Source organism: Oryzias latipes, chromosome 7, assembly GCF_053564925.1.
Source record: "Oryzias latipes strain Hd-rR chromosome 7, Olatipes_Hd-rR_3.1".
NCBI lineage: Eukaryota > Metazoa > Chordata > Actinopteri > Beloniformes > Adrianichthyidae > Oryzias > Oryzias latipes.
In genome coordinates this window covers 31,862,147-31,887,919 of record NC_136243.1, presented here as the reverse complement: position 1 = coordinate 31,887,919, position 25,773 = coordinate 31,862,147, and the positions used below count along the sequence as shown (strand labels likewise).

At 44.4% G+C, this 25,773-nt stretch overlaps 1 protein-coding gene across 1 annotated transcript; it reads right to left on the bottom strand.

The window, feature by feature from the left end:
• Positions 1–573: 573 nt before the first annotated feature.
• bcl2l1 (BCL2 like 1) lies at positions 574–25,640 on the bottom strand. Its single transcript, XM_023956378.2, is given in 4 exon segments — positions 574–688; positions 690–809; positions 22,188–22,911; positions 25,500–25,640. Coding segments are annotated over 3 exon segments (762 nt in total). The 5' UTR covers positions 22,737–22,911; positions 25,500–25,640; the 3' UTR covers positions 574–595.
• Positions 25,641–25,773: the final 133 nt, after the last annotated feature.

Genomic DNA, 25,773 nt, shown 5'->3' with positions numbered 1-25,773 from the left:
GCACTTCAAACTGCCCTCCTGTCGCTACAGAATCCGCTGCGTTCTTCAGCTGCTGCGCCTGAACCAAACTCTGTGTGTGACTGAAGCACAAAGCGGTGGAGGAACCAGAGTTTTAATCAAACGAAACGATTAAAAACACCAACAAACACAAAGTTACAGAGAGAGTTCTAGTGGAAAACAGCCTGCTGCTTCTCTGGTCGGGACAGACACCGTTCATCCTCCCCGCCGCCTTCGCCATCTGTATGGCACGTGTCTGAGAGGACGGCCGATGCGTCTCTGCATCGTCTCAGTGTGACAGGGCCATGGCGAAAAAGGTTCAAACTAACACAAACCAACATTCAGGAATGAAACTTAAACTCAATTTCTTTTAAATCTGCACAGGATTAAGATGAAGGAACAAAAATTGGAAGGAACGCGTGTGTGTTAGCACAGGTTTGCATCCAAGGCGAACAGAAGAATACTAAAACGCTCTCTCTGTCTTTTTCCCTAAAAGTTCAACATGCTGGGCGGATCCTCGCTCTGCTCACGCATGGCAGCGGCTGAAGTAAACATCATCAGCACCAGGAGCCCTGATGGGACGAACAGGACCTTTATTTCAATGTTGAGGGTAGTGGAGGAGGCAGATGGGAGCTGGGACGTGGAACTGGAGAGGAGGCCCCGTCCCCTCACAGGCGTTTCTGGGCGAGGAAGGATCCCACCAGGACGCCGGTCGCCACCGTCATCCCCACCAGCAGCCACTTCTTGAAGCTCTCCTGAGACCTTCTGCTCTCAGCCGCGGCTTCCTGCCCAAAGATTTCAGCAAAACGCTCCTGGAAGAGAAAAACGGCGAGGAAAGGGTTAACCCCGTGTGGGTTAGCGGGGGCAGCGATGTATTTAAATGTGAAGAAAACCCCTCAGCGGTGAAGTTTCCAGAAATCCCCGTCCGACTGCAAACTGAAGGCCACAAGCAAAGTAGGTGGATCCCCTCTTTGAGAAAAGTCGCAGTGAAACCGGCAGCTGAGCTGGTTATCGGTATGACTAACATGGTTAAAAGTGCAGAGCTCCTCTCCACCGCCACAGTCATACAGGTGAACGCACCCCCCCCCCCAAAGGCCACAGGAACCAAAAACATTCATCCAGTGAACCATCAAACCATGCATCCTTCACTGGCGCTGCCGCCCACTCACAGCGTTTCCTGGAACTGAGCTGCAGGGAGCGTGATGGCCACAAGAAGGCGCCAGTCAGGCTCTGATCAGCTGGGATGTAGAGCCCGCCCCCCAGCTAGGTTGCTGGAGGATAAACAGCATTTGTGAGGCCCGAGTTGCTCCTCAGCATCGCTTCCAGTAAACAAGTGTGGTAATGACCGAGTCACAAGAGTGCTTCTTAGTCAGGGGGAGGGTCTGACAGGGGGGTGATGATGAAGAGGTAAAGTGGATGAAGAGGCAAAAGGCCTGAAACAGAACTTGGAAAGTTTGACTCTCAGACAGAAGAATGCTCCAGTTCAGCTTCATCTTCACTAAAAACCATCTGCATGAACGCTTTGTGGTTCAGTTTGTCCAGCAAGTTCAGAGCAGAATATGTCAAACCATGGATTAAAGAAAGATTCTATAACAGTATTAAAGAGTCCAAGTACGTCTTTTAGGACATCTATGACAACAGGGGCCTCTTTTCTCAAATTTGCAATTATTGTCACGTAACAGAAGCAAACACGACAGAAGTGAAGCTATTTTAACATTTTTAAAAGCAGTTTAAAGACCTAATCTGAAAAAGCAATTTCTGTTTTTCTAGCATGTTCTTGGTTTTCTGATGATAGAGGACATGTAAAAATAAAACCAATCGCAAAACAAAATTTGTGAGTATTTCTTTCTTCAAATTGTTGTGAATAAGGAGCAGATAATTCAATGTTTGTGATGTAGAAAATACGTTGGGCGGGGCCACAAGCTCCCTGCTCCGCTCCATTCTGATGCATCCACCTGCAGATAAATAGACCCATGAACGTCTGTTCTTCTCCTCCGAGCTGGAATCTGGATCTAAACTGTACGGCTGGATTCCTCCGATATCACTCACCATTTTTGTTGCACCGCTAATGTCAGGTTGGGGGTGTGAGAGGCTGTAAGCTAGTGGGAGAGCGTAAAGCTCTACGCATCGGGGGGGGGGGGGGGGGGGGGGGGGAGGGGGGGGGTTTCTCTGTTCCAACAGTCCCGACCCCAATTCAGAGGTGAATTTTAATGAACGTCTGCTGCTCTGCAGAAAGTATGTCCTAGAAAATGAGACGTTTTTGGACGGTATCACCATATTTAAAGACCCCTGAATGCTTTGAAGACAGATAAAACAGAGACGCAGAAGGAAGTATATGAAAACCTTAGTGAAAAGGTCAAAGGGTCATAAACGATGAGGCTTTCAGTAATCATAAATCGGGTCCGGAGAGGTTCAAGTGTCACATAAACCCCATTTTTAAGGAAGCATTTACAGCGTGAGGAGGATGAGCTCACTGCACATCTACTATTGTTTCACACAGAGAGTAATGCTGAATAATTCATCCCAGCAGCAGACCCTCACAGCAAATCCAGGTAAACATGAGAGAGGTGCAGCAGCTGATGTCACCACACTGACGCTCATGGAGTTCAAGCATCCTCCGCCCTCACAGAAAATCTAAACCTTCAGGTTTTCAGACACTTCTGAGTCAACCGGGTCAATATTTCCAAACCTCGTTGTTTTTGACAGCTCTTTCCCTGCGACGAAGGAAAACACATAACGAAACTTTTGCAAAAAGCTGATTCACCCCTTCTATGGAAAATGTTTCATCTCCAAACCTCTCTGGAAGCCTGTTAACGGCAGAGAAGGAAACTGGCTGAATCACATCCCTGCAGGAAGCCTCCATCACCTTTGGTGGAAATAAATCATGAGGGTGTGAGTGCAGCAGAAAGATAAGCTGGGAGGGTCCACTGATAATATTAACCCTAAACAAAGTGCATCTGTGCCACATTTATACAAACTGTAACCTGTACAGAAACAAACCAAACATTCATCTGAAGGCGTCTTTTATTCCAGGAATTGCATTTCTAATCAGGAAACAATGCTAAACATGTCTTCAAAATCCCCCCCGCTCCTTCAGAAGGATTTTAAAATCTCACCCTTAAATCATAAAACGTCAAAAAAAGGTCTTAGTTTCCGAAAGGATGAATAATTCCAGTAGATGACGGTTTCACTCCTCTCAGTTCACCGTCATGAAGGTCGGCAGTTTATTCTAAAACAATGTTAAACTCCAGTTTAAAGGAGGTCTGCTGCTTCATAGAGAAAAAGAAAAAACTACATTTGGTACCAAAACAGTGGTTAAATATTAGAGAATACTTCAAATGTTTAAGGTTTAAGCTAAAAATCGCTAAATAAATGTTAAGATTCCTACAAAGGATCCTATTCAAAGGGTAAAATCAATAACAATAAACTCTATAAACAAGTGTTAAATCATCTGAGGAAGCTAAATATCACCTTGATAAAAATCCTAAACTATAAACTAAAAGAATTTCATGAATGAATGGTCTGATGATGGAGGACATGTAAAAATAGATATTGTAAATGTTATTGCTTCCATAGATGCTTATTTAAGTAAAGAAAGGGAGACACTTTGGGGAAAAAGAGAACTAAAGACAAATATTGTAAAAAAGAAATTCAGGAGACTGAACAAAACTCTGAATTTTCGATTGAAATGGGTTTGTGTCGGTGCACAACGGCTAAAACGATCAAATTGTTGCTTAAAGTAAATCGGCTCAAGAAAGTGTTAAAAAATGTCTTCAATTAAACATTCTAACCATATGTTTGAGTGAAGTGTCTGAGTGAAGGTCTGTTTGTCTTGTTTGTAAAAATCTTCTCTGGAAGGAAAGGAACCTACAGCTGAAAATAACTGAATTGATGCTGGACTCGTTTTAAAGCCTTAAAAAACCAAAAGGGTCAAACTGCTCGGCTGCTTGAAGAAGGTCAGAAAATTAAACTAATCAGAGCTGATCTGCTGATTATTACTTCAGCAGATCAGCAAAGAACCAACTGCCTTCCTTCTGTCAGCATGTTCTTGTCTTCTCGTCAAAACCGACATGTTTGGTTGGATGGACATGAACAGCATCAGACATTTGGTGCCAGAGCAGAAAGCATATTTTCACGCTGCCTCGATGAAATCTCAGGCTTCGTCTCACAGTGGCTCCATTCATGGTTCAGCTGCACGTAAACCAACACACTGCTACTGTACTTCACTGCCGGTCTCAGTGGGCCAGCACTACAAAGTCCAGCCTGCGTCGGGAGCCTTTCCCGATCAAACACAGGATCTGTTCCAATTTAAATACAACATTTTAACAGAGAAACGGGTAGAAGAACCATCCTTTAACGTTCCTCATCTAAAGTTCACTGAAACGCCCCTTCAGGAGTGGAATTTCAAAGAGACTTATATTCGTGGGAGGAAGCTGACAAACAAAAGTCAATATTTGGGCTTTTGAAAGGCACGGCAGCAGCGGACCAGGACCTCCAGAACCAGAGACACCTCTGACAGGGACAGATAAGACGTTAGGATATAAAAAAAGGAAGCGGTGAGCAACATTATTGTACATCCATGGAAGTGACCACAGGGGTGGAGTGATTACATCAGCCTCAGGCCATGAGTCAGTTTTATTGCAGCCTTCTCGGCCATGAACAAACCTTCCTGTGATTTCTTGAAGAACCATGCGAGGTATGCGAGGTCAGAGATGACCACACCTGTGAGAGGACAAGCCTAAACATGTCCCAAGGTGGCCAGAAGAGACCCCATTCTGTCCACTCAGTGTCCCTCTCTGCTTGAGGTATTTTCTCCCCCGATATGACGCATTCAGCTTTTTGTGTCCCATCATGCATCTCTGATCAGCTGACTGAAGCGTGCGAGAGCAAACAGCGCGGCGAGCTTTGGATTGAGAAAGGGTGCAAACACGGCTTCTTTGGAACTCTGAGTTTCAACACTAGCAGCTTGAAGGCCCTTTGCCACCGTTTTCTGCCCCTGAGGCGTTTTCGTCACTCCTCGCTGTAAAACAGCCTTTTTCACAACAGCAAAATGTCTTTAATATGAGGAAAAAAGGTGCATCTGTAGAGACATACAGGGGGAGATGAAACTTCAAGTTACAACAAATATATGTTGAAAGTTTGCTTTAAAGATGATCATCTTTTAAACTACTGTAAAATCCTTTCCTTTGTGTGTCTTCTTTTAGGCAGCATATTTTCTCAGAAACAAATACAATCTTTTTCAAACTGCATTTTTTCATCTGCTCCTCATTCACAATGGTTTGAATAAAGAAACACTCAGAAATGCTATTTTAAAGCTTAAAATTCTATAAATTTGTCCTCCATCATCAGAAAAAACAGGACCAACACCCAAAACAGGATTTTTATCAGAGTGTGTGTGTGTGTGTGGGGGGGGGGGGGGGGGGTTAGCGCTGCCTTAGTGAAAAAAAAGTTTTATCTAATAAACAGCGGCCACTTGCTGGTTTTTCCTGCTGTGGTTCATGATCAGACATCTGAAAAACCAACATGAGACACAATCAATACCCGTCCGACCGCGGTGCAGGTAACGACCATGAAGGGAGGTTTGCAGAGCTTCTTTTCATGCTGCAGTAGGTGGGATTGTTGGGCTGAACTTTCTTTGGGGTCTTGAGTTTGCAGGTACTGCTGGGAGATGTTTCTGCAGGAAGTCGCAGGTGTTGCAACTCCAAGGTGTCTGAGAAGCTAAACCCCTTTTGTTTGATTTTACCAAATGTTTTGTAAGCGACTGTTTTACAGATTTCAAAATTGGTTACATGTTTATCTCTTAAGCTAGTTCCCTCGTTACGGTTTAGTTATTGTTGGGTAAGGTTCGGAGGTTAAACAAGCAAACAACTAATAAATCTGTAAATCTCTGTAAAAGCAGTGAGACAACAGAACTTCACTAAAACTGAACAACTTTGAAAGCTCTTTAGAAAGCCTCAAAGACAGGAAACAGTGATTCATTTAAGGCGAACAGTAAAAAAATAAATTTAAAAAAAGTGACGCCTAAGACCTTTTGATGTCCGAAGTAAATTTGCAAATATAATTTAAGTTCTGACTAATATGCAGTAATAGTTCATGTGTGATACTTCATCATCTGACTATTGTGGTGACATGTCCCATTTCATGACGTCACCTGAAGTCATCTGCAGTTCATTCTCCATTTACATAACTCCAATTTACACACAATATAAACATGACTTTTCAGTTGTCGCTCCTCAAATGTCCGGACTTTGAAATCGGACCCACTTCATTTTCATTTGCTGAGGCCCACGAGGCTCCACTCTTACTTCTTTCCCATGATACCCCTCTGTTTACGGGGCCTAAGTCCAGGCAGCACGCTTGCTTGGTTAAGCTCCGTCTTTTTTTATTTTTCCCCCACCTGGCAGGTAAAGCCCGTCTTTATCTGCCTCTTCTGTTTCACACGGTCACGCTCTCTTCCCTTCATCTCTGCTGCATTCCCAGATGTAATCGGATGCTGCCCCCCCCTCCCCCAACTGTCTTTTTTCTTTCTACATCCTTAACTTTCTCTTCTTCATTAGCTGGGGGGATGAGGGATGGATTAGGTCTTGAAAGCAGAAAGGTTGAGTATAAAAACAGGAAGAGTGTGTTAAAGAAAAGAAGAAACCGGAAAAAAAAAAGCTCCATCTGGTTGCCATGGATACGGCAAAAGCGGTTGTTTTGTGCGTGCGACGTGTATGGATATGTAGGTAAATCCATGCAGTGATAAATGATCCAACGCTGCACGTGATGAAAGGAGTTTTTAAGCGATCATTAGCGGCGTGGGACCATTCGTCAGCGTCCGCCTGGCGGTTGCCTCCGTGTTGCACCAGAACAAGATGCAGCGTTTGAATTCCCTGATGTCAAAATTCCCCTGACCATGACACTCACGCACCATGCTTTGACACCTCATGCCGCCTTCCTCTGAAGCAAACGGGGGCAGAAGATGGACTGAAATTCAGTAAGAGTAGGACATGTTGAAAAAGCTTATTGTGTCAATGATGAGCGAAAGTGTGACCAAAAAAAAAACCCAAGTGGTGTTAAAGAAAGGCTGTGTGAAAGCAGAAGGGAAATTTCTAGTTTTCTCTACTAAGAGGAAGTCTTCAGTACTAAAGAGACCATACCAACATCTTTCTATATTTAAAAATAACTAATTCTTACTGAGTATTTTACTTTTATGAAGATTTTTTCCAATGGATATTTGTTTCTTCAGATCGTTGGATTTGTTTGTCAGGTGTGAAAACTCACCTGAACTCTGGTGTGGACGAACACTCTGACTCTAGTCCACTTAAGAAGATGGACCGTTTACTTGTACATGAACCCTGGGGTAGTTTTCTTCAGCTAAGAACAATTCAAATGAAGCAAACTAAGCAGAGGACATTTCGTAAACGCCACACATCACAAATGGGAATAAAAACAGCCGACAGCACCAATTTAAAAAAAGAACCAATTAAAAATCCCAAAGAGGTTGATGATTCTCTTGTTGATAAATGTTGTGGGCTGATGACATGCAGGCGTTTATTCCCCGTTTCTAGTCAGAACACATTTCGAACAATACCGCCCCAAAATTTGTAGCTACTCCAACTGCGTTTGCAGCAACGTTGTTGAGACCTTTATGCTTTTTTTCAAAGCTGCTTTTCTCCACTTCAGAATCAAATGGAATTACGTAAACAGTTAAAGAATTACAGTTGACGAAAAAACGACAACACTGGAATTTAAAGCTCAAAGAGCTCAAAGTCAAAATGTGGATCCGGAAATTTTCTGTATGAGCAGACTCTTCAGAGTAATATTTTAATCTGTCTGAGAGCTTAAGGTTGAAATGTGCAAAGAAGAGAAAAAAAAAGACTCAAAGCAGCGAAAGGAGAAAAACAATTAAAGGAACTGTCTATTCATAAATGACTTTCTACAGCAAAAACTCTGTAAATGAACTTATGCAAAAAAAAAAAAAGAACCCACAATGAAAACGTTTGGACGGACGGCAGAGTTCAACGTCCTCTGCAGTGATGTTAGACAAGATGATGGGAGATGTTCTAAAGATGTTCGACAGAGTCAACCCACGGTTGTACTATGTCATTCTGACTACCAGCAATGTGTCATGTATCCTCTTTTTTTAAACCTGAATATCTTCCAACAACTGCATATTTTTAAAATAACTATTTGGTTTCAACAGAGCACATTTGGGGCCTTTCAATGATACCATATGTGAAGGGGTGGAGCTCTGGGAATTGTAGTTTTTGTGGATTCTTTTCTCATGCAGTCCTCATGCAGACTGAGATCAGCCACATGTGTAGGTGCAGTTCTAAATTTGATATAAAAACTGTTTGTTGTTCCTGCCTGCATCATGTCATCTACATCTTTTGGACAAATGAGCAGTAGAAACGTATCGTGTCCAGGCCAAGTGGCAGAAGGAAATTAGTTGAAATGCTTCAGGATGGAGGATTTGATCAAACTGTGCCAACGGAAAACCAGAACCTGCAGAAGTCACAAGTGGTCCAGCTACAAGGGGGACCCGTGGTGAAAGCTGGCTCTGACTCCACCTCCCTGTGATAAAACTCACAGTGGGACATTTTCTCTTAAGAGGATTTAAGAAACTTCATGAAAAACCACTGCAGAAAAAGCAGAGCACTTCAGGGCAAATGGAAAGTTACTGGATGTTTGCGAGTCATCCTCCACTAAGAAGATTTATGTGATAAGGAAGTAAGATGGAGGCAGAGTTTGGAATTCAAAGACTTTCAAACAGCTTCACTGCATGTTTGGGCCTTGATCATTGTGGGACCAAAACCAGAAGACGACCTTAAATTTGGTGAAACCTCAAATTCATATCAAACGAGGCATAACAGAAATATATAAGGTTTGCGTTAAACTGATGTTTGTCAAGAATTCATACAATAAATATGTCAATGTCAGTGAGCTGCAGTGTGTGTGCTTTTTCTTAAAGAGCTACTTAATGAATTTATGTTAAATGGAAAACTCTGAGTTTATTTATTGGTGCATATTTGGGTATTTTAAACAGATGGACTTAAAATGCGACTGTAAATACCATAAACCTGCAGGTGGTACAAAAACCAGACAGTCAGAATGTGACACTCCCAGTCATTCTTCAGGAGTCATAACACCCAATGCAACTTAGGAGAATGTTACTTTCAGTTTTGACAGTGCACATGTCTGCTTTGATGAGTTCAGATGTTCTAGATGTGATTGTGTGTGGACACTACAAAGGACACCGCAGTTTCACTGTGGCCAGAGTACACAATTACAATGCAATCCCTGACTGCGCATTCTGTTTATTGCGCAGTGTTGCATGTGGCCGACTGATTAAACAAGCCTTTGATAAGAAGACTGGGACAAAACAAAACAGTCACATACGTGACTTATTCTGAAACGAACAAACATCGCATCAGTGTCTGACTAAATCAGGTTGACCCAGAGGTAGAAATGATCGGCAAGGATCAAAATAAACTTTCAATGACTTAGGAATGTGAAAAAGGCATTTAAGCTGTATTATAAATAGGATTGAAAAACATTTAATAGAGTATTGACATTCATCAAAGTCTTGGCATTAAAATGTCACAACATTTCACAGGCTTTGGAAAACATTTGGATTTTCAGAAAAGACATTTTTGCCTGACTTATAGATTTGTAGCAAAACGTATATGGTTGTCTATGGTTTACAAAGCACAACAGTAACTTTTAGAGGCGGTTTAGTCCTTCCTCAACCATAGAAGAAGACAGATTCAAACTTATGTTTTATGCTGCATTCACACCGGCTGAGTATAGCGCGCTCAAGAACGCACTTTACACTGTTTTATAAAACCGTGTAGAGCGTGTTCTGTAGAGCGTCTCATATTCTTTAAGGTAGAAAAAACGAGATGAAACAGAACACATGTGAAAACATCTGTGTTGCAAACGCAAAAATATTTTTTGAAAGCAAATGTTTAATACCGGTATTTTAATTTGCTACTTAGAACGTTTTGTCTGCCATGTGGTGGCATAAATATAACATTTCGTTTTGGTTCTGTGTTTTTGTTTATTTTGTTTCTATCAGAGTGGGATTTTGTGGATCTTTGTGTGCCTGTCTATCTGATTACTTTCAGGTGTGGTGCTGAGAAGGTGTGGCTCCCGTTGGACCCAAACTGATGGCAGAAGCCTTTAAAAGGACCATGTGGACCTCCAGCCTGCGAGTAGGGAGCTTTGCTGCAACTTGGTAGTCTTCTCCACCAAAACTTTGTAGTTTTTGTGTCCAGGCCCTCTCTGTGTAGTCTTTCGTTTGGTGTAGTTATGTTTAAGTGAAGCTATAGGGGTGAACTGCCATTTTCTTTCACACGTTTTCTCCTGTTTATGTTAGTCTAGGGAGGTTAGTGTTTTGTCATCGATTTCCCTTTTCTTTCATTCAGCCCTAACATTTTCAGACTGTTTTTACATTCAGCATTACCAGTTCTATTAAAGCTGAATAATATTTTCTAATATTTTTGTTCGCATTTTCCCCCACCTTTTTTATTGCTGCATCTACAACCATAATTTTTCATTGTTTTTTTATTCTTATTATTTGCAGATATTTAGCCCATTCAGAATTCTTTATCATCTTTAGAAATCGTTTAGTCGCTAACTTGCATTTGCATCAGAAAAAAGACAAAAAGAAGAAATTAATTAAAATTTCAGCTTAATTTACAGAAATGTTTGTATTGGTTCCAAAAGCTGACAAAGAATAATATTCTAAACATCAAATTTTTACATTACATAGTACTAAATAATAGACAAAATAAACATTTTAGGAACCTCTACTTTTAAAAGGAAGTGTTACAACAGTTTTTTTTAATAGAAATTCTATTTTGTACAACCTTGTTTATAAAGGGTGTAATAGTTGTTCATTTTCTCACAAACCAAACCCACTAATCCCAATAACAGCCAGGAAGCTGACAAAGAACCCATCAGTGTGGGTTTCAGACGTCCTCTGCAGAAAAGACAGAAGATGATCCCGCTTAGCACTTTGCCAATTGGGCCTTTTTGCAAGAGCGGAGATGGAGGTCACTCCTGACTAGAAGACATTTGACAAGTCATGTGGATTTACGCGAAGACTCAGAGCACAGAGAAAACTATTCTGGCATGGGGAGCGGCAGATACTGCTTATCTCTGTGAGGGCAAAGGCTCACTCCCTGCATTTGCTGATCCAAGCTACCTGAAGAATACAGGACAGACTTCTTCCTTAATAAACGTCTGCAAATGGGCAAAAACAAGCATCCATTAAATTCACAGGGAAATGCCCCAAACCTTGTTATGCATCAGCAGTGATGAGTAGGTTAAAGTCTTTAAAAAGTAAGAAAACAAACCAACTTTATCCTCAGCGAAACTGGATCTTCCATAAAATGAAAGAACATAAACACTGAGAATACCAACAACAGCCTTCAGAGTGCTCTATCTTTTACTCTTTTTTCAATTCTTCAGAGTAAACTTGAGGACAGAGGAGTTTCTGCAGATGTAGATAACATTTTTTCCTGCGCTTCCTTGAAATTTTTTAAATGATTAACCCTGATAATCCGCTCATTTCTTTGATAAAAGCTTAGTGTTTCTATAGTGGCCTTCTCATAAGCCCTTCCACATTTCAGCTATTGTCTTCACATGACCTCACAACATCTGAGGTTTAGAAAAATCGCGAATGAAATGCATTTTATTGACCGTTCACTTCTACCTGAGACATTCGGAGGAGAGCCCTGACAGTTCAAAGGAGCTTTAATGCACACTAAGTGAGCCTGGGAGGATCTGGGAGGATCTGGGAGAACGAACGGTGGATTCTCCATAAATCCAGAAGCTTACAGAAACTCCCAGACAACCACAGGCGCTTCTAAACTATTGGCAATCAGTTCAGCGGCTTTTATTGTCTTAGGCAGGAGTTTTTATTTATTCATAAGAACCACTGAGAAATTATAAAATATTCAACGTGTAGGCGACCTGTCTGCAACAGCTGGTAAATCAGAAAAAATGTCAATCAAATCATCAAGATCAGATCTATATTGGGTCAAAGTCAATAAGTGGTAGTCAAAAGTGTGGTAAGCAGCAGATGCATGCAAAGCATCAACATTTCATGGCAGTTGCTTCTCTGTTGCATGTTGGTCTTAGCTGTCTTTAACTGGTGTTTAGTTCCCGTGAGGCAAATACAGATGAAGATTTTTTTTTTGTTAAAACTCTGTGTTAAAGATGGGCCTGCACAATAAATCAAAAGATTATCGTTGGGCGATATCAGCCTGTGCCACATTGCAAAAGAGCGTAGACTGCAATGAATGGTTACTTGAAATGGCCATGGTCAGAACGGGACAGAGGATGGAAATTAGCCTAGGCTACAATCCTGCATATTTACAGTGTCTCATTACCTTTAGAGTATTCTACACTGTTTGTTGTATGCATTGTCCCTTAAATAAATTAAAAAAAAAAAAATGTTTCTGCACATGCTAAAACAATCTCACGGTAAATAGATAGATAGATGACTTTATTAATCCCACAATGGGGAAATTTCATTTATCTGTGGCAGCAACACGACAGATTGAAGTACTTAAGGATTGAAATAAATCCCTTCACGCATTGGATCAACCGCATGGATGCCTTCACGTTGCTGACCAATCGAATGGAGTCTTTTTATGCAAGATGCACGGCTCCCATGTAGACTTGGGTCATTCATAGTTTAAGTTATTCGACTTTTATTCTAATAGAACTGTTGCAGCGAACTGAAAATTATGAATTAGTTGTTTTTGTTTCGCTATTTGTATCACAAAACATATCATCATATTAATCACTAATATAGCACATCGCAGGTTTTCCTCATATCTAATGATCGCCTTTTCATCCATTTTCAAATCCTTCCCAGTGGTCTTTTAATTGTGATGATGCTCTTACTAGCCAAAATCAAAGAACCTGTGTTGTTTTCTAGGACATAATTTCTGCAGAGTGGCAGGAGTTCATTAAAACTTTCAGTCCCGGTTGTTAAGAGATCTTTATTTCCACGCTTACCCACTAGCTTTCAGCCCCTCACAACCCCAACCTCACATTACTGGTACCCAAAAAAAAAGAAAAATGGTGTGCAATATTGGAGCTGTCCAGCTCAGACGAGGAAAACGAAGACACGCATAGATCTAGTCGTCTGCAAGTAGGTGGATCAGAATGGAGCGGAGCACGAAGTCTGTGGCCTGCCAGCTGTAGCAGCTGCGTCAAGAACATGTTAAAACCCCCAAAAACATCATTTTCAAAACACAGCATACTTCCCATGTTTATCACCATCTTCTTGGGTGGGATCGGCTGCCAGACTTTCTGAGACACCGAGCAGCGAGAGACTGTTTGGCTTTCAGTTGATGCCTTTTCATGAGCTGGACGTAGGAGCAGCAGAATGGGAATTTTACATGTACAATGTGGGGGAAATGCAGCCACTGCAAGAGGGAAATATGAAAACTGCCTATTATACTTGCTGATCCCTGACCAAGTGCATTCAGTCAAAGCCTGTTGCTTAAAAATGTGCATGCATCCCGGCTTTATTCAGCTTTGTGGTGGTTACAGTAAGAGGATATGGCATTTGGAGGCTGACAGGCTATTAAAAGAAAGGGTTGAGTCAAAACATTGAGAAAAAGTGGTGGGAAAACATTTCATCCTTCCCTTCAACACTCTGCTCAGAGGAAAATTCCAGCAGAGCTAAGGAATCCTCAGAAGAACAACCTGTATGCAAGAGTACCCTCCATTAGTCATTGAAGCATTTGACACCGATTTTTTCTCCATGTTCTTGGCCACATGCCTACTTTGCAAAGTACCGTCAACGCTGAGGGGACTGAGTATGGGGGGGGGGTGATGGCGGTACCCTTGTCTGAATGGCAATGGATTGTTTCCAAACAGAAGAAAGAGGCAAAAATGTAATCATGTGTCACCCCCTCAGAGGTGACGCTTGCTTCAGTTTGAGCCAAGCATCAACGCGCCTCTGTGTGCGCTCTCCCTCCGTTTGTTTTCCACAGTGAGTGTGTGTGTGTGTGTGTGTGTGTGAGCGTGCACAAGCTGAGCCGGAGGTGGGACCATGAATTAAAGAGGAGATTAATGAGTCAGGACAAGAAGGCTCAGACTCCAATCTGTTCCCCGCCGCACTCTGGGGGCCGTCTCTCTCCAGAACCCCATTCTGTCAGCAGGCGCACGCGCGAACACGTACAAACTGTAGGTATGAGACTGCAGCGACGCAGCGGGACGGCTCCGGACTGAGCCTGCACGTCTGCCAGCGAGAGTGCACGCTCAGGAGAGGGAAGGAGACGGATACTCCGGATGGAGCTGGACGTCTCCGGACAGCATCCACCCTGAAGGCCACCACCCCACCCTGACACCTCACCATGACCCGGAGACCCGCCATCTGTCTGCAAGAACTGGAAGAGGGCAACACGGAGGGAAGTGGAGTGAGACAGGCGGAAAAAAACAAAGAAGCTGAGTGCGAGACGAGAGGGGAAAAAAAACTAGAGCACGACAAGGAGGGTGAAAGAGAGGAAAGGGTGATGAAAATAACTGGAAACTGAGCGAGGGGAAACCCACGAGGAGAAAGTATGTGAGAAGAAGAGAATGAGAGCTCACTCACTTTCACTGGATGAATGTTCAAAAGGTTTAACTACTTGAAAGAAACTGAAGTTTGTTTTTGTTCTTTTGGTTATCTCTGCTTCTGCAGAGCCAAAAAAGATAGACTGCCACCCCCCAACCCCCCCCAGCTATTCATTGATGAATGAATGTGATGGCCTTGATGCTCTTTATCGTCGTTCAGTCCTGTCTGATATGGGCTACCACATTAACATGAAATGCTCATCAGCCCTCTCCATCAATCCCTCAACTCTCCCACTTTCATGCACAGCGTACGATCCGCTAATCCCATGACATGGCTCATAATCTGATCAGAGATGTGAGCATAGAGAGAGAAACAATGAGAAAAACCAGAGAGGGACCAAATGCAATCAAAGCCGGGACGGGGGGGGCTGATGCAGCAGGCTGCAGGAAAAAAAAAAGTCCCAGTAGGAAGAGTCAACTGGAAAAAAAGGGCACAAAAAAACAGGGGGCAAGCAGAGCGATGCAGAGGAGGATGGGGGGGGGGGGGTTCTGTTCCTCTGACCCGATTTCAACACTAAACTATAAAAGTGGAGCAGCATCTTTGCTGTGCTCTGCAAACATCCCAGCTGCTCTGCTCGTGCAGCACGGAGCCCAAACATGCACAAAACGCTCACTGCACGCGTGCACCATTCATGCCGTTTAACCTATTGACCCACATACTGCATCTTCATCAAGCTGAGTCACCAGCCTCATCTTCATCTCTGCCACCTGCCTCTCTATGGCCTCTTCATCCTCGTCTGAGTTACCAGGCTTCTGTTGGGGGTGTCAGTACAGCCATGGCTGCTCTGCAGCCTGCTGTGCAGCACGGACTCACCAATCTATTACTCTGCAGGAAGAGCGTCCCGCGAACATAAACAGCATCTGGAGCAAAGGCTGCTGGGATGAGGATTTCTGTGTTGCGCAGCGAGGAGACCCGACGCCGTGCAGCGGCTTCTCCGGGCTGCACTGACGTCCGGGTGCCTCCCCCGTGACGCTGCGGGGCCGCAGGTTTGATGTCATGCACCAGCAGCTGATGTCCTGGGAGAGGTTGTAAACACACACAGGCACAGGAGAGTCCTTGTTCCAAACTTGTTCTTCCAGTTAACACAAACATTAATAACCAGAGCATGGCTTTAAGGCTCTATATGATAAAAACACATGATTCTAATGAATGCAACGTTTGTGCATCAATCTGTCACACAATAAGTGTTTTTTTTATGGCCCGTCTGTGATCTCTGATGCAAGTGGGACACGTCTGAAACGCTGCTGTAAACAAGCATCACCTGAAGTTCCCGTCAAAGAGCTGAAGGCAAATGATTCACGCAATCTGTCGGCTCTGGCTGTGATTGACAGCCGTTAACCGAGCGCAGAGGCACAAACACATCAGCAAACAAACACGTGATGTCACCGTCCACGGAAGAAAAACAATGGGGACGTGCGCGTGGTTGAGCGGCCACGTTCATGAGCTGGATCTGCATGAGGGCGCCGTTTATCGATACGGCTCGCACAGAAGCAGCGGCCGCTGATCGGATGCAGACTGTGTGCGTGAGGACGCCATTCGGGTCATAAGTTGAAGATGAAGAAAAGTCCACCAACACACCTGAGTGCACAACTAAGACGAGCAAAGCAGAATTTGCAGCATGTGTGTGTGTGCGTGCGCTCACGGTCTCTTTGTCTGTGCAAGTCACGTGAGCAGTCGGCGCCGTCCCCTCCCCTCTGCAATGCGCCACTTATACAATAAAAACAGCCAACACATTAACCAAGCAGTTCTGCAAACTTCAGGAGATGAAGCCAAAAAGGCTGACCTGAGAGTCACGAAGGAATAATGGAAGGGTGGAGGGGAGGGTGGTGGCAGATGTGCAGGTGGGGGAGGTGGTGCGGGGGCAGTCAAAGAGAATCGATGGAGCTGATGTCAGCCCTAAAGACAATATAGCATGCGTTGCTCCCTCACAAAAGTGACAGCCACAGGACAAAGCTCTGGGACGCCGTCGGGTTGGGCGTTTTGAAGCCGTGCGCTCACACATAAGGAATCGGGGTCACACGTCTGGGCTTCCGAACATAAAAATGGGTGCAGCGATTGACGGAATGACACAAAAGGAAAAGGACTTCAGAGGGGATGACCAGAACAAGGATGGATGGAGTGGGTGGAGATGCCCGGAAGAAAAACAAACAAAACAAAAAAAAAGTCTAAAAATCAATAGTGACAGGCGGAGAAAATGAAAACACAAGCGATGTAACAGAGGGGGACGTGTGTGGAAGATGACACAGGGGGTGGAGGAGGAGACGGGGAGGCGGTCCAGATTGGTCCCAGGGGTGAGATTTCCAGCTCCTGTGAGTTAGAGCCGTCTGGCAGGAGTCTCTTTCCATCAAAGCGTGTATCCTATGTGAATGTTAATTACAGAGAGAGACGGGGGAGTAAATACGTTTGCACAAAGGAAGCTCAGGTGTTCCCAGAACTGAACCAGGTTAATGGACTTCACCCCGCTATTGCCTTTAATTACAGCCATGCCATCTAACCCGATTACAGCCACACATCTGAACACTTCAGGTTACATCCTCGTCTTCCTTTGGTATTAATGGTTCCTATAAAAAAGGGTCCATAACACTGTAGTGACTTCCTGTGCCTGTTGGTTTGTGCTAAAATATCATGACGATTTATTTCGTAAGATTGTCACTTCCTGAAATGGAATAAAGCTTTTTCCAAAAACAAGATTTTTTGTTATGGTATTTTGAGCTTCTCTGCGTTTGGGAAATATCTAAAGAATAAGCAACATTCCTCTTTGTCCCAGGATTCATACAGGTTGTGAAAATATGAATGGATTTACAGTTACAAAATGTATATTTTCTCTTCATTCATCTGGGATTTATTCCACTTCGGGTTCCTTGTTTCTAAAACCAGATCAAAATAAACCAAAAACATACCCTAGCTTATGATAAAGTTCTGTTTTTGGGCTGCTGAGAGAAAAGAAAAAGTCAAATAAAAGGAAAATCTGCTCGCTCAGCCAGCATTCCTACCGTACTTAACTTTTCTTTGACCTTTCTGAAACCACCAACTGGACTAATGATGCCTTTTATTTTTTGGTTTCTCTTCTCCAACTAAGCAGTTTAGGCTTCATTAGTCTGTCAGATTAAAAAAAAAGAAAAAAAACATTGTTTTTCCCAGCAGCAGGTTGAGATATTATTCATCTATAATTGGTAATAACCCCAGACCCCCACCCCGAGGCAGCTCAGTCTCCACCGTGTAATCACTGCCATCGCCTGCTCTGCTGGAAACGGCATTATTAGGTCGATGGCACTGTCTCTACCTCTGCTGCCTGCCAAGGAGGTTTATTATCTGAAAATATATGGCTTCTTTTAAAAGCGCGAGTTGCAGAGGGTGACTCTGGCTGAGCGCATTTATCTCACATCCTTAGCTACCATCAAATATCTCAGCTCGGAGGGCAGCTGAAGCTGGGAAATAGGCTCTGGCAGGATCATTTAGGGAGCAGCTTTCAGTTTTTATGACGTTTGCTCTGTTGTGCAAAACAGCTTCTACTTTCCAGCGATTCCCTGTCAGTTCAGGTGTGTCTCCACCTCGTGAGCCCTCCGTGTCTTTCAGGAGCCGAGTCAAAACTCTGCAGACATTCTTCCTCTGTCGTTTATCATTTCAGTGATTCTTTATAATTATTTCTAATCTGACCACTGTGCAAAGTCGGCTCCCAATATATTCAGGATTCCTAATCAGAAGACGGAAAGCTTTTCCATAAGACAGCCGTCGCTCCGCACCCCCAAACAGAAAAAAGCAGGTATTGAAAAATGACGCAAGGACTTTTGAGCTGCATATAAATAAAAATAAAGCTGAAAAGCAGCTTCTAATTGCCCCATCTTTCTTGCCCCCACCCCGTGCTATTAGCAGTCTAGACCACTGTTGAGGCAAAACTTCATGATGCACCGTGGTGGCAATACAGCTTCAATTTCCCCCTAATTTGGAGTGACAGTGCAGTCGTGCTTTCATTCACAGCAGAGACGAGCCAGCATGGCTGACATGAGCGGCTGTCACGCTCCGCTTCCGACAGCAGGAACGGGGATTCTCACCCAGGAAAGAGCAGCAACCCTTTTTGGGGGCTTAGGGTGAAATTTTACAATTTAAAATTCTGATTCCAGGGTGACATTTGGAACTTAGTTTATCTCAGGTCCTTTTCATAAATTACAGAATAAAGGCCCAGTTGAGATCTGTCTGATTTACAGGGAAACCCCCGGGGTAGAGAATATCGCCCTTGTGATTCCATTCAAAGTGCGCTTTGCCGTGGTGGAACCAAGGGGGGGCGTTACCCCGGGACTCCTGGTTGTCAGAGACGCAGAAAAACAACGGAGGCTAATGACAGACGGTGAGGCTGAGTGTGTGCAGAAGATTTCTACTGAATGCTGCCGTCTGCTCTGTGATGATTGAACACTTTAAAGCTCATCATCAGCAATCCGTCTGGATCACTTCCACACAGAGGAGGTCCAGCACAGCTGCAGGTGTGCAGACCTGAGCACAAAGAACCTGAATGCAGTCAACTTCAGGTCTGTGTGCTCCACCGCGACAAGACGATTATTATGGTGCAGGTCTCTTTAATGCCTCTGATCATGGAATACAGAAGGTACACGAACAAACATTCCCCCTTTAATATTGATTTGATTAAGGTGTCCATAGGGTATGTTAACCTTCAAACTATTATGAACCCTAAATAAGTGGGCAAATCTTGAAGCCCAAACCTTTTTATTGTTGTCTTTCATCCTGTTTCTGAAGGAAAGAGCCTTCAGAAGTCATCCTATTCTATTTTTGTGGGTTTCCTTATCTGGTTTAATCAGACTGTCATGTCCCGGCAGCACAGCAGGGGATTCTGTCACTGAGGAATCCACAATCCGGGGCTTTCTCACCTCAGAAATCCAGTTCCATTTGAACATTAAAGAGTAATTTAACAACAAACTCCATTATCCTGAGGTTTGGGCCACACCAACTCTGTTCAGTCTGATCTCAGATGGAATATTTAACGTGTAAAAAAAAAACCACACAAACCCGTGAAACAAAAAACCACCTATGCACTTCATCCCTGCTTAGAGACACAGAAAACAGGAAAGTTTTGAACAAGTTTCTTCGTCCAAACTCTGGCAGAATTCTTCTAAAGTCAAACTAGTTTAAAAAATGTGCATAAATGAGATGATGAGAATGAGTAACGCTCGAGTGAAACAGAGAGTGACCTTGCTGCTGCTCGGAGCAGACTCATATTTCATCAGCTAAAACTAAAGGCACACCTGCCTCACAGCTATACCCCACATCTGCCAACAGCTTTGACTTCAATTCTGTGAGGAGGCGTCAGGGGAGGACAGCCAGGAAGACAGGCGGCAGGAAAAAAAAAAAAAAAGAAACCCAAAAAAGTCCCGCATGGGTTTACCGAGAGACCTGCATGTTTCAGAGGAGTAGGCAGCTTTGAGGAGATGAAACTACAACAGGGACTGTGACACAGACAAGGGCAAAACCAATAAAAAATGGAAACAAAACTGATGGCGCTCTTTGGTGAACTGCTCCATTGGAATGTTGAGTCTTTTGTCTGTCCTGATAAATTTATGAATCAACAGACGGACCAAAGAAATTCAGAACACTTTTGGCCCGCAGCAGCTGAATGAATAAGCACAGCAAAACCAAAACAACTTTAGGAGGAAGGAAGTGGTATCATGTGTTCGAGACTGTCTACAGCAGAAGTGAAACCACCAACCAGTAGCTTCATCCATTCAGTTTCTCCAATGAAGTCATTCACTTCTCAAGGCACAGGTTACAATGACATGCAGGCCAGGAGGCGCACGCGCCCGCCTGCGGCCGGGTTTGCTCTGGCAGATTTCACTTGTTGCTAAGCAAAGTGCCTTCAACAACACGCGTGTGCGGTCCGTTTTAATGCAGATGAAAACAAGTGTTGATGCGTTTCTAACAGCGACTGCAAAATCCTCCCCTCTAACCTTGCTGTGGCTCAAATGCTTTGGGGACCTGACACCTCCCCTTCTAAAAGCAGCATCTAAGCATTACACACAATAATGTTAAAAGGAAATTGTGAACCAATCTATCCCCACTAGAATCAAACTGAGCATCCTCTACTGCCAATACAGTCTACTGTCTCACAGAACATCTTTTTTTTAATAATTTTCATTTTCAAGGAATGTTTTTCTATTATTAAGAACCACTTATGTTAAGAAATGAAAAAGCGCTTCAAATCAACCTGAGCTTTGAGACGGAGCAGGGTTGCTGTGCTGCCATAGCAACAGGGGATAAGGTTTCATCCAGGTGGTCCAGTCTCAGCATCCAAAAGTTTGGAAGCAGAATCTTTTAAGTGAAGTAATACTTTAAATTAATCAGGTGGACCATTTTTAATTTTCACTGGCATGCATGATCATTAATGTGTTCCTGGAAACTTTAGTCCTGCTTAGGGTGAAAACAACTATGTTTAAGGCTCAACGTGGCCTAATTAGATGATAGTCACACTATAAAGGGATGCCAGGAAAACGGTGCAAACACGTGAGCTATTCAGTGTGAATGAACAAATGTGTGCTGATGCATCCAGCGTTATGGCTCTGAGCCCAGCCCTGCAGGTGATTAAAGGTGTAGGCGTAAGAGTCAGCTGATATAGCAGTGCATCGTAAAGCTTCGCTCTAACAAACCCCGTTGCGCCAGCCGTTCAAACCCTCACCGCCCTGCTCCCAGTGTTCTCAGCAAGAGCACAAAGCCTAACAAAGGGGTCTTCAGCCACGAGGTGGTCACCTTCCATAGGGCCGATGAATACAAACAGCCCCGCCCATCCGTGGCTCTGTTCCAACATCAAATGACTGGGACAAAAGAGAAGAAGTGACCTTAGCCGTCCTGGAAGTGAGCGCACACACAACGCTTTGCAGAAACCAGGCTTTCATAAGCAAAGGTCTTAGTGAGGAACACAACAGAGGAAAATACACTGATAAAACAGCCTGATGGGGGGGGGGGTAGCACAAGGCCATTCAACTGACCGGAGCAGAACAAAGAGCCATCTGTAAAAGCCCTGGACTTTCTGGTGTGTTTGGTGAGAACTTCGATCTCCAGCCACAAAGGCCGGGAATGGCTCGTTAATCTCCCGCTTCGATTGGAATCGCGGGGCTCGGAGACCCTGATCAATTAGTGGACAGCTGAGGCAGCTGCTGACCACACAAATATTCCTCTTTTCAAATATTCTTTAACGCCTTCTGCTGTGCTAAAGTCTCATATTGACACAGAAACTCCCCCCAACCCGCTGTCTCAAGGAGCGATGGGGAAGATCAGAATTCTCACTGAAGGTTCATCAACCGAACGGAAAAAAACAAACAAAATTCCACCAAACATTCATCTCTAGCCCCATGTACTTTTCCACAGCAAAAACGACGTGCTTCTATTTCTCTACCTGACTGCTATCAGGCAGGACTGGGAGGGGGGAACTGTCAACATGAAAACTTTCCGTGCTAAAAATGTTTACTTTCCTCCAGTTATTTAGGAAAGAAACCTGAAATCCCTCTGAGGGCAGAGCTGTGTGAGTCAAAGACAAGTCTTTGTTTCCCGTGTTTACGAGACTCACCCATCCGCCTTGGCTCTGGATCCAGGGCTGGATGTGGTTGTCCAGGTAGACGGTCATCCACTCCACAATCCGGTCCACCAGGGGGCTCATCTCCTTCTCAACGCACTCCACGCACAGCGCCCCGCCGAATGCGAAGAGCCCCACGATGCGGCCCCAGTTGATGTTGTCGCGGAACAGCTCGTTCATCACGTTCTCGAAGCTCTGGTAGGCCGTGGCGGGCGTGATGTGCAGCTGGCTGTGCAGGTTGTTGAAGGCAAGGGCGTACCGGAGCTCGAACTCGTTGGCCGTGTCCCGGAGCGCCTCCTTCACTGCGTCCATGTTTGTCGTCGACGGCAACTGTTGCTCTCGCAGCGGGGAGAGCGGCGGGGTCCCGGGAGTTGTCCCGTTAAACGTCCCGTTGGCGTGCGTCTCCGTGCTCTGCTCCTCGCCCACCTCCCCCGCAGCAGTCCTGTTCGGAGACTCATTGAGCACTATGTGGTTGAGGGGGTAGTTCCTCTGAGACAGTTTATACTTCACGTAGAAAACAACCAGTTCTCTGTTCCGGGACATTTTGTGTTCAAACGTTCTTTTTCCTCTCCGTTCCCGTCTGGATGAAGCCTTCGCTGCGTTGGACTGAACTCACACTGCGAGCCCCGTCTTCAGACCACCATGGTCCGCTGTCGTCCACAGGACACTTGGAGGGTGAAAACCAAACCTATTCAAGGCTGACAAACAAGCTCAGACCCTGCGGAGAGACAACAAGGAAAGGTCAAAGTCTGGACAGCCTTCTCCAGCATGATAATGTGTGCCTGAGAGGAAGAGGGGGTGGGCTTCAAATGAAATCCAGACAGGTGGGGTCAAAGAGCAGCTCTCTAATTGGGCTGTTACATGTGGAGCAGATGGCTGAGATATTAATGAGATAATGGCTGGAAAACGTCGTGCCTTAGAACTATACAGTGAGCCGGTCTGAGGAAGGCGAGGGCAGATCAGAGGGACGGAGCGCTGCGACAGGCCCGCCTTCATCATCGACCTCCTGACCTGCAGCTTGAGCTCAGAGGCACGAGGTCTGTTTGTCTCAGCTCTTGTTTGTTATACCTGATCCAAGTCCTCAGTTCTGCACGTCGCCCTTTAAAGACACGACTTTGACTTGGATTTTGGTTTGAAACCTAAAGCAAAAACGTTTGTTTTTTTCTTCCAAAGCCCAGTCAGTGTTTATCCTCTCAAAGTTCAGCCTCTTCGCCTGCAGCACTGTAGTCTACAATTCAGTGAACTCTTCCTGAACTCACAATAGATATATCTATAAACAAGCAACGTTTGCTGGGGTGATTCTGTGGTCTCGTTATGACTTTTCCAACCACAGATGTAACTCTCTGAACTCGAGTATCTTTTTTTTAAAAGGAGAGAAGGTAAAAGCAGACAACCTCCGCTCAGAGAAAAGGTTTTCACATTTTCATCACATTTAGTTTTGTGTCATTGCTTTAACTTTTTACCCCTTAAAACTAATGTTAGGCCGATTTCTGTGTCATAAAGCGTAAACAACATGGTAACACCCATTAAAAACTTCAGTCTTTTAAACAGTTTATAATCTAAGCTTCACTTTGTTAATTAACAATTCAATCAAATAAATGTGTAAGGATAAATTCATCTGGATTAAAATAAATTTTGCAGTATTTGTCTATTTTGACAAAAATACAATAATTTGAACTTCTTCATTACTCTGGGAATAGCCCAAAGTTAGAGATTTTAATAAAATTACAGATGATGTGGAGATTATTGAGCATTCAGTGGCTAACGTGTACATACTGGAACCGTGGGGACACCTGTAGGTCCAGCAGGTTATCTTTTAAGGAACCTGGTCTTTCTTAGAATAATACTGAGGTTCTGACCGAAGGAGCTCAATTCCACGACGCGTCGACCCGTTAGTACCAAAACCAACCAGAACACGTGGAGACACCGAAGGCAGGAGAAAAGAGCAGCAGCAACGCAGCCAGCAGTCCTAACAATGCCCACATGGTCCCAAGCTAGCAACCACTCCAGCACGTGGCTCGGGTTATAATAACCCAGCCTCGATGTAAACACTGCGTCGCAGCAGCAGGAAAAGTAGCGCATGAACGCACCACGGAGAAGCGCGTTCCCCTTAAATACATCCACCCCGCCGGTGTTTATCGTCACCAACACGTACAAACAATCAATATGGGGTATCGAACCGCCTGCGACACGACCGTTTTTCCTGCCTGTGTCACCCCCAAACACAGATAAAAACTTGTCAACAGCCACTGTTTCACAGACATGAAGAGGAGCGTCTCTTACCAGCGCCGGAATACGAACAACTCTAGCCGATTATTTTTCTTCTTTCCTGCGACACAAAAGTCAGATCCCGTTAGCGTTTCTCTGCGTGCTCCAAAGCTGTCATATTACAAGAATGTTAGATATTCACTTTTGCGCCTCTGTATGCCCCGCCCACAACCCCCCTCCCATCTTTTTCTTCGTCCAAACCACGCCCATTCTGTTACGTAACAGGACACAGACATCAAAAGCTCTACAAAGGGAGTAAATTCTAGAGTGTTCTGCCTTAAAAACTTCCCTAAAAACCACTTCATTTTGTGAGTGCGCCTGAAAAAAAACTACAATCAGTGTTCGTTTTTAGATCTTTAATTATTTTAATTCTATTATTTTATTCGCCTGAAATTGTTCATGTTTCCACCACCACACCTATAATATACCTACAGATCCTGCAAACCGTTAATCGCTGCTGTTCTATGATGAATCGTCCAAACCCGAACTTTAAAAAGCTGAATTAAAGAGTGGCGGTCGGTTCCTGAAGGCAGGACAGGCCATCATATCCTCCACCCAAACACTGGGCCGGAAGCTAGTCACATCATAGAAATGCCACCGGGTGACACCACCCTGTCTGCTCCAGGGTTCGGCCACGCCACGGCGGCAATCCGTTCTTCCGCCACCCGCATTTTTCTAACGCAAATCAGGAGCAGACGCTGCTGCTCCCCCTATAAGCTAAAGCAGCTCCGAGATGAACATGGATGGAAACGCGCAGCTTCACTGAAAACCGTCACGAACGCCGTCCCGCAAAGCCGCGAGCATCCGCCTCGAACCCCGCGAAGGCTTCACGCACACGAGGACAAATCCTTTAGAGTCCTGCAGGACAATAGAAGCAACAACTACAAAAAAAAATCCTCTCAGGAATCTGTCGGTCTCTGCGCTACATGATGATGATTCAGAGGAAAACCCACGCCAGCAGTTGACATGTTCCTCTCGTGATTTCGCCTCAACCGCAGCCACCACGGTCACTTTCACTGTCCGAGCGCGAGCTCTTACTTGTAGGGTGGTCTTCAGAAACTCATTTCTGGTGAAAAAGACGATCCGAACCCAGGCAGAAGCGGTCCAATCCGACATTGCTAGCCCAGTGAGGCTAACACCGACAGAGCTCACCTAGCCCAGCCCACACATAGATCCACGTCCTCTACGTAACCGAACGTGCGAGCCGGCCCCACTCCGTCTGACCGCCCGCTTCACTCCAACCCAACGGACGACATCCATTTACTACGGTTCAGAATCCATTTTTAAAGTCCACGACAACTCTGCTACAGAC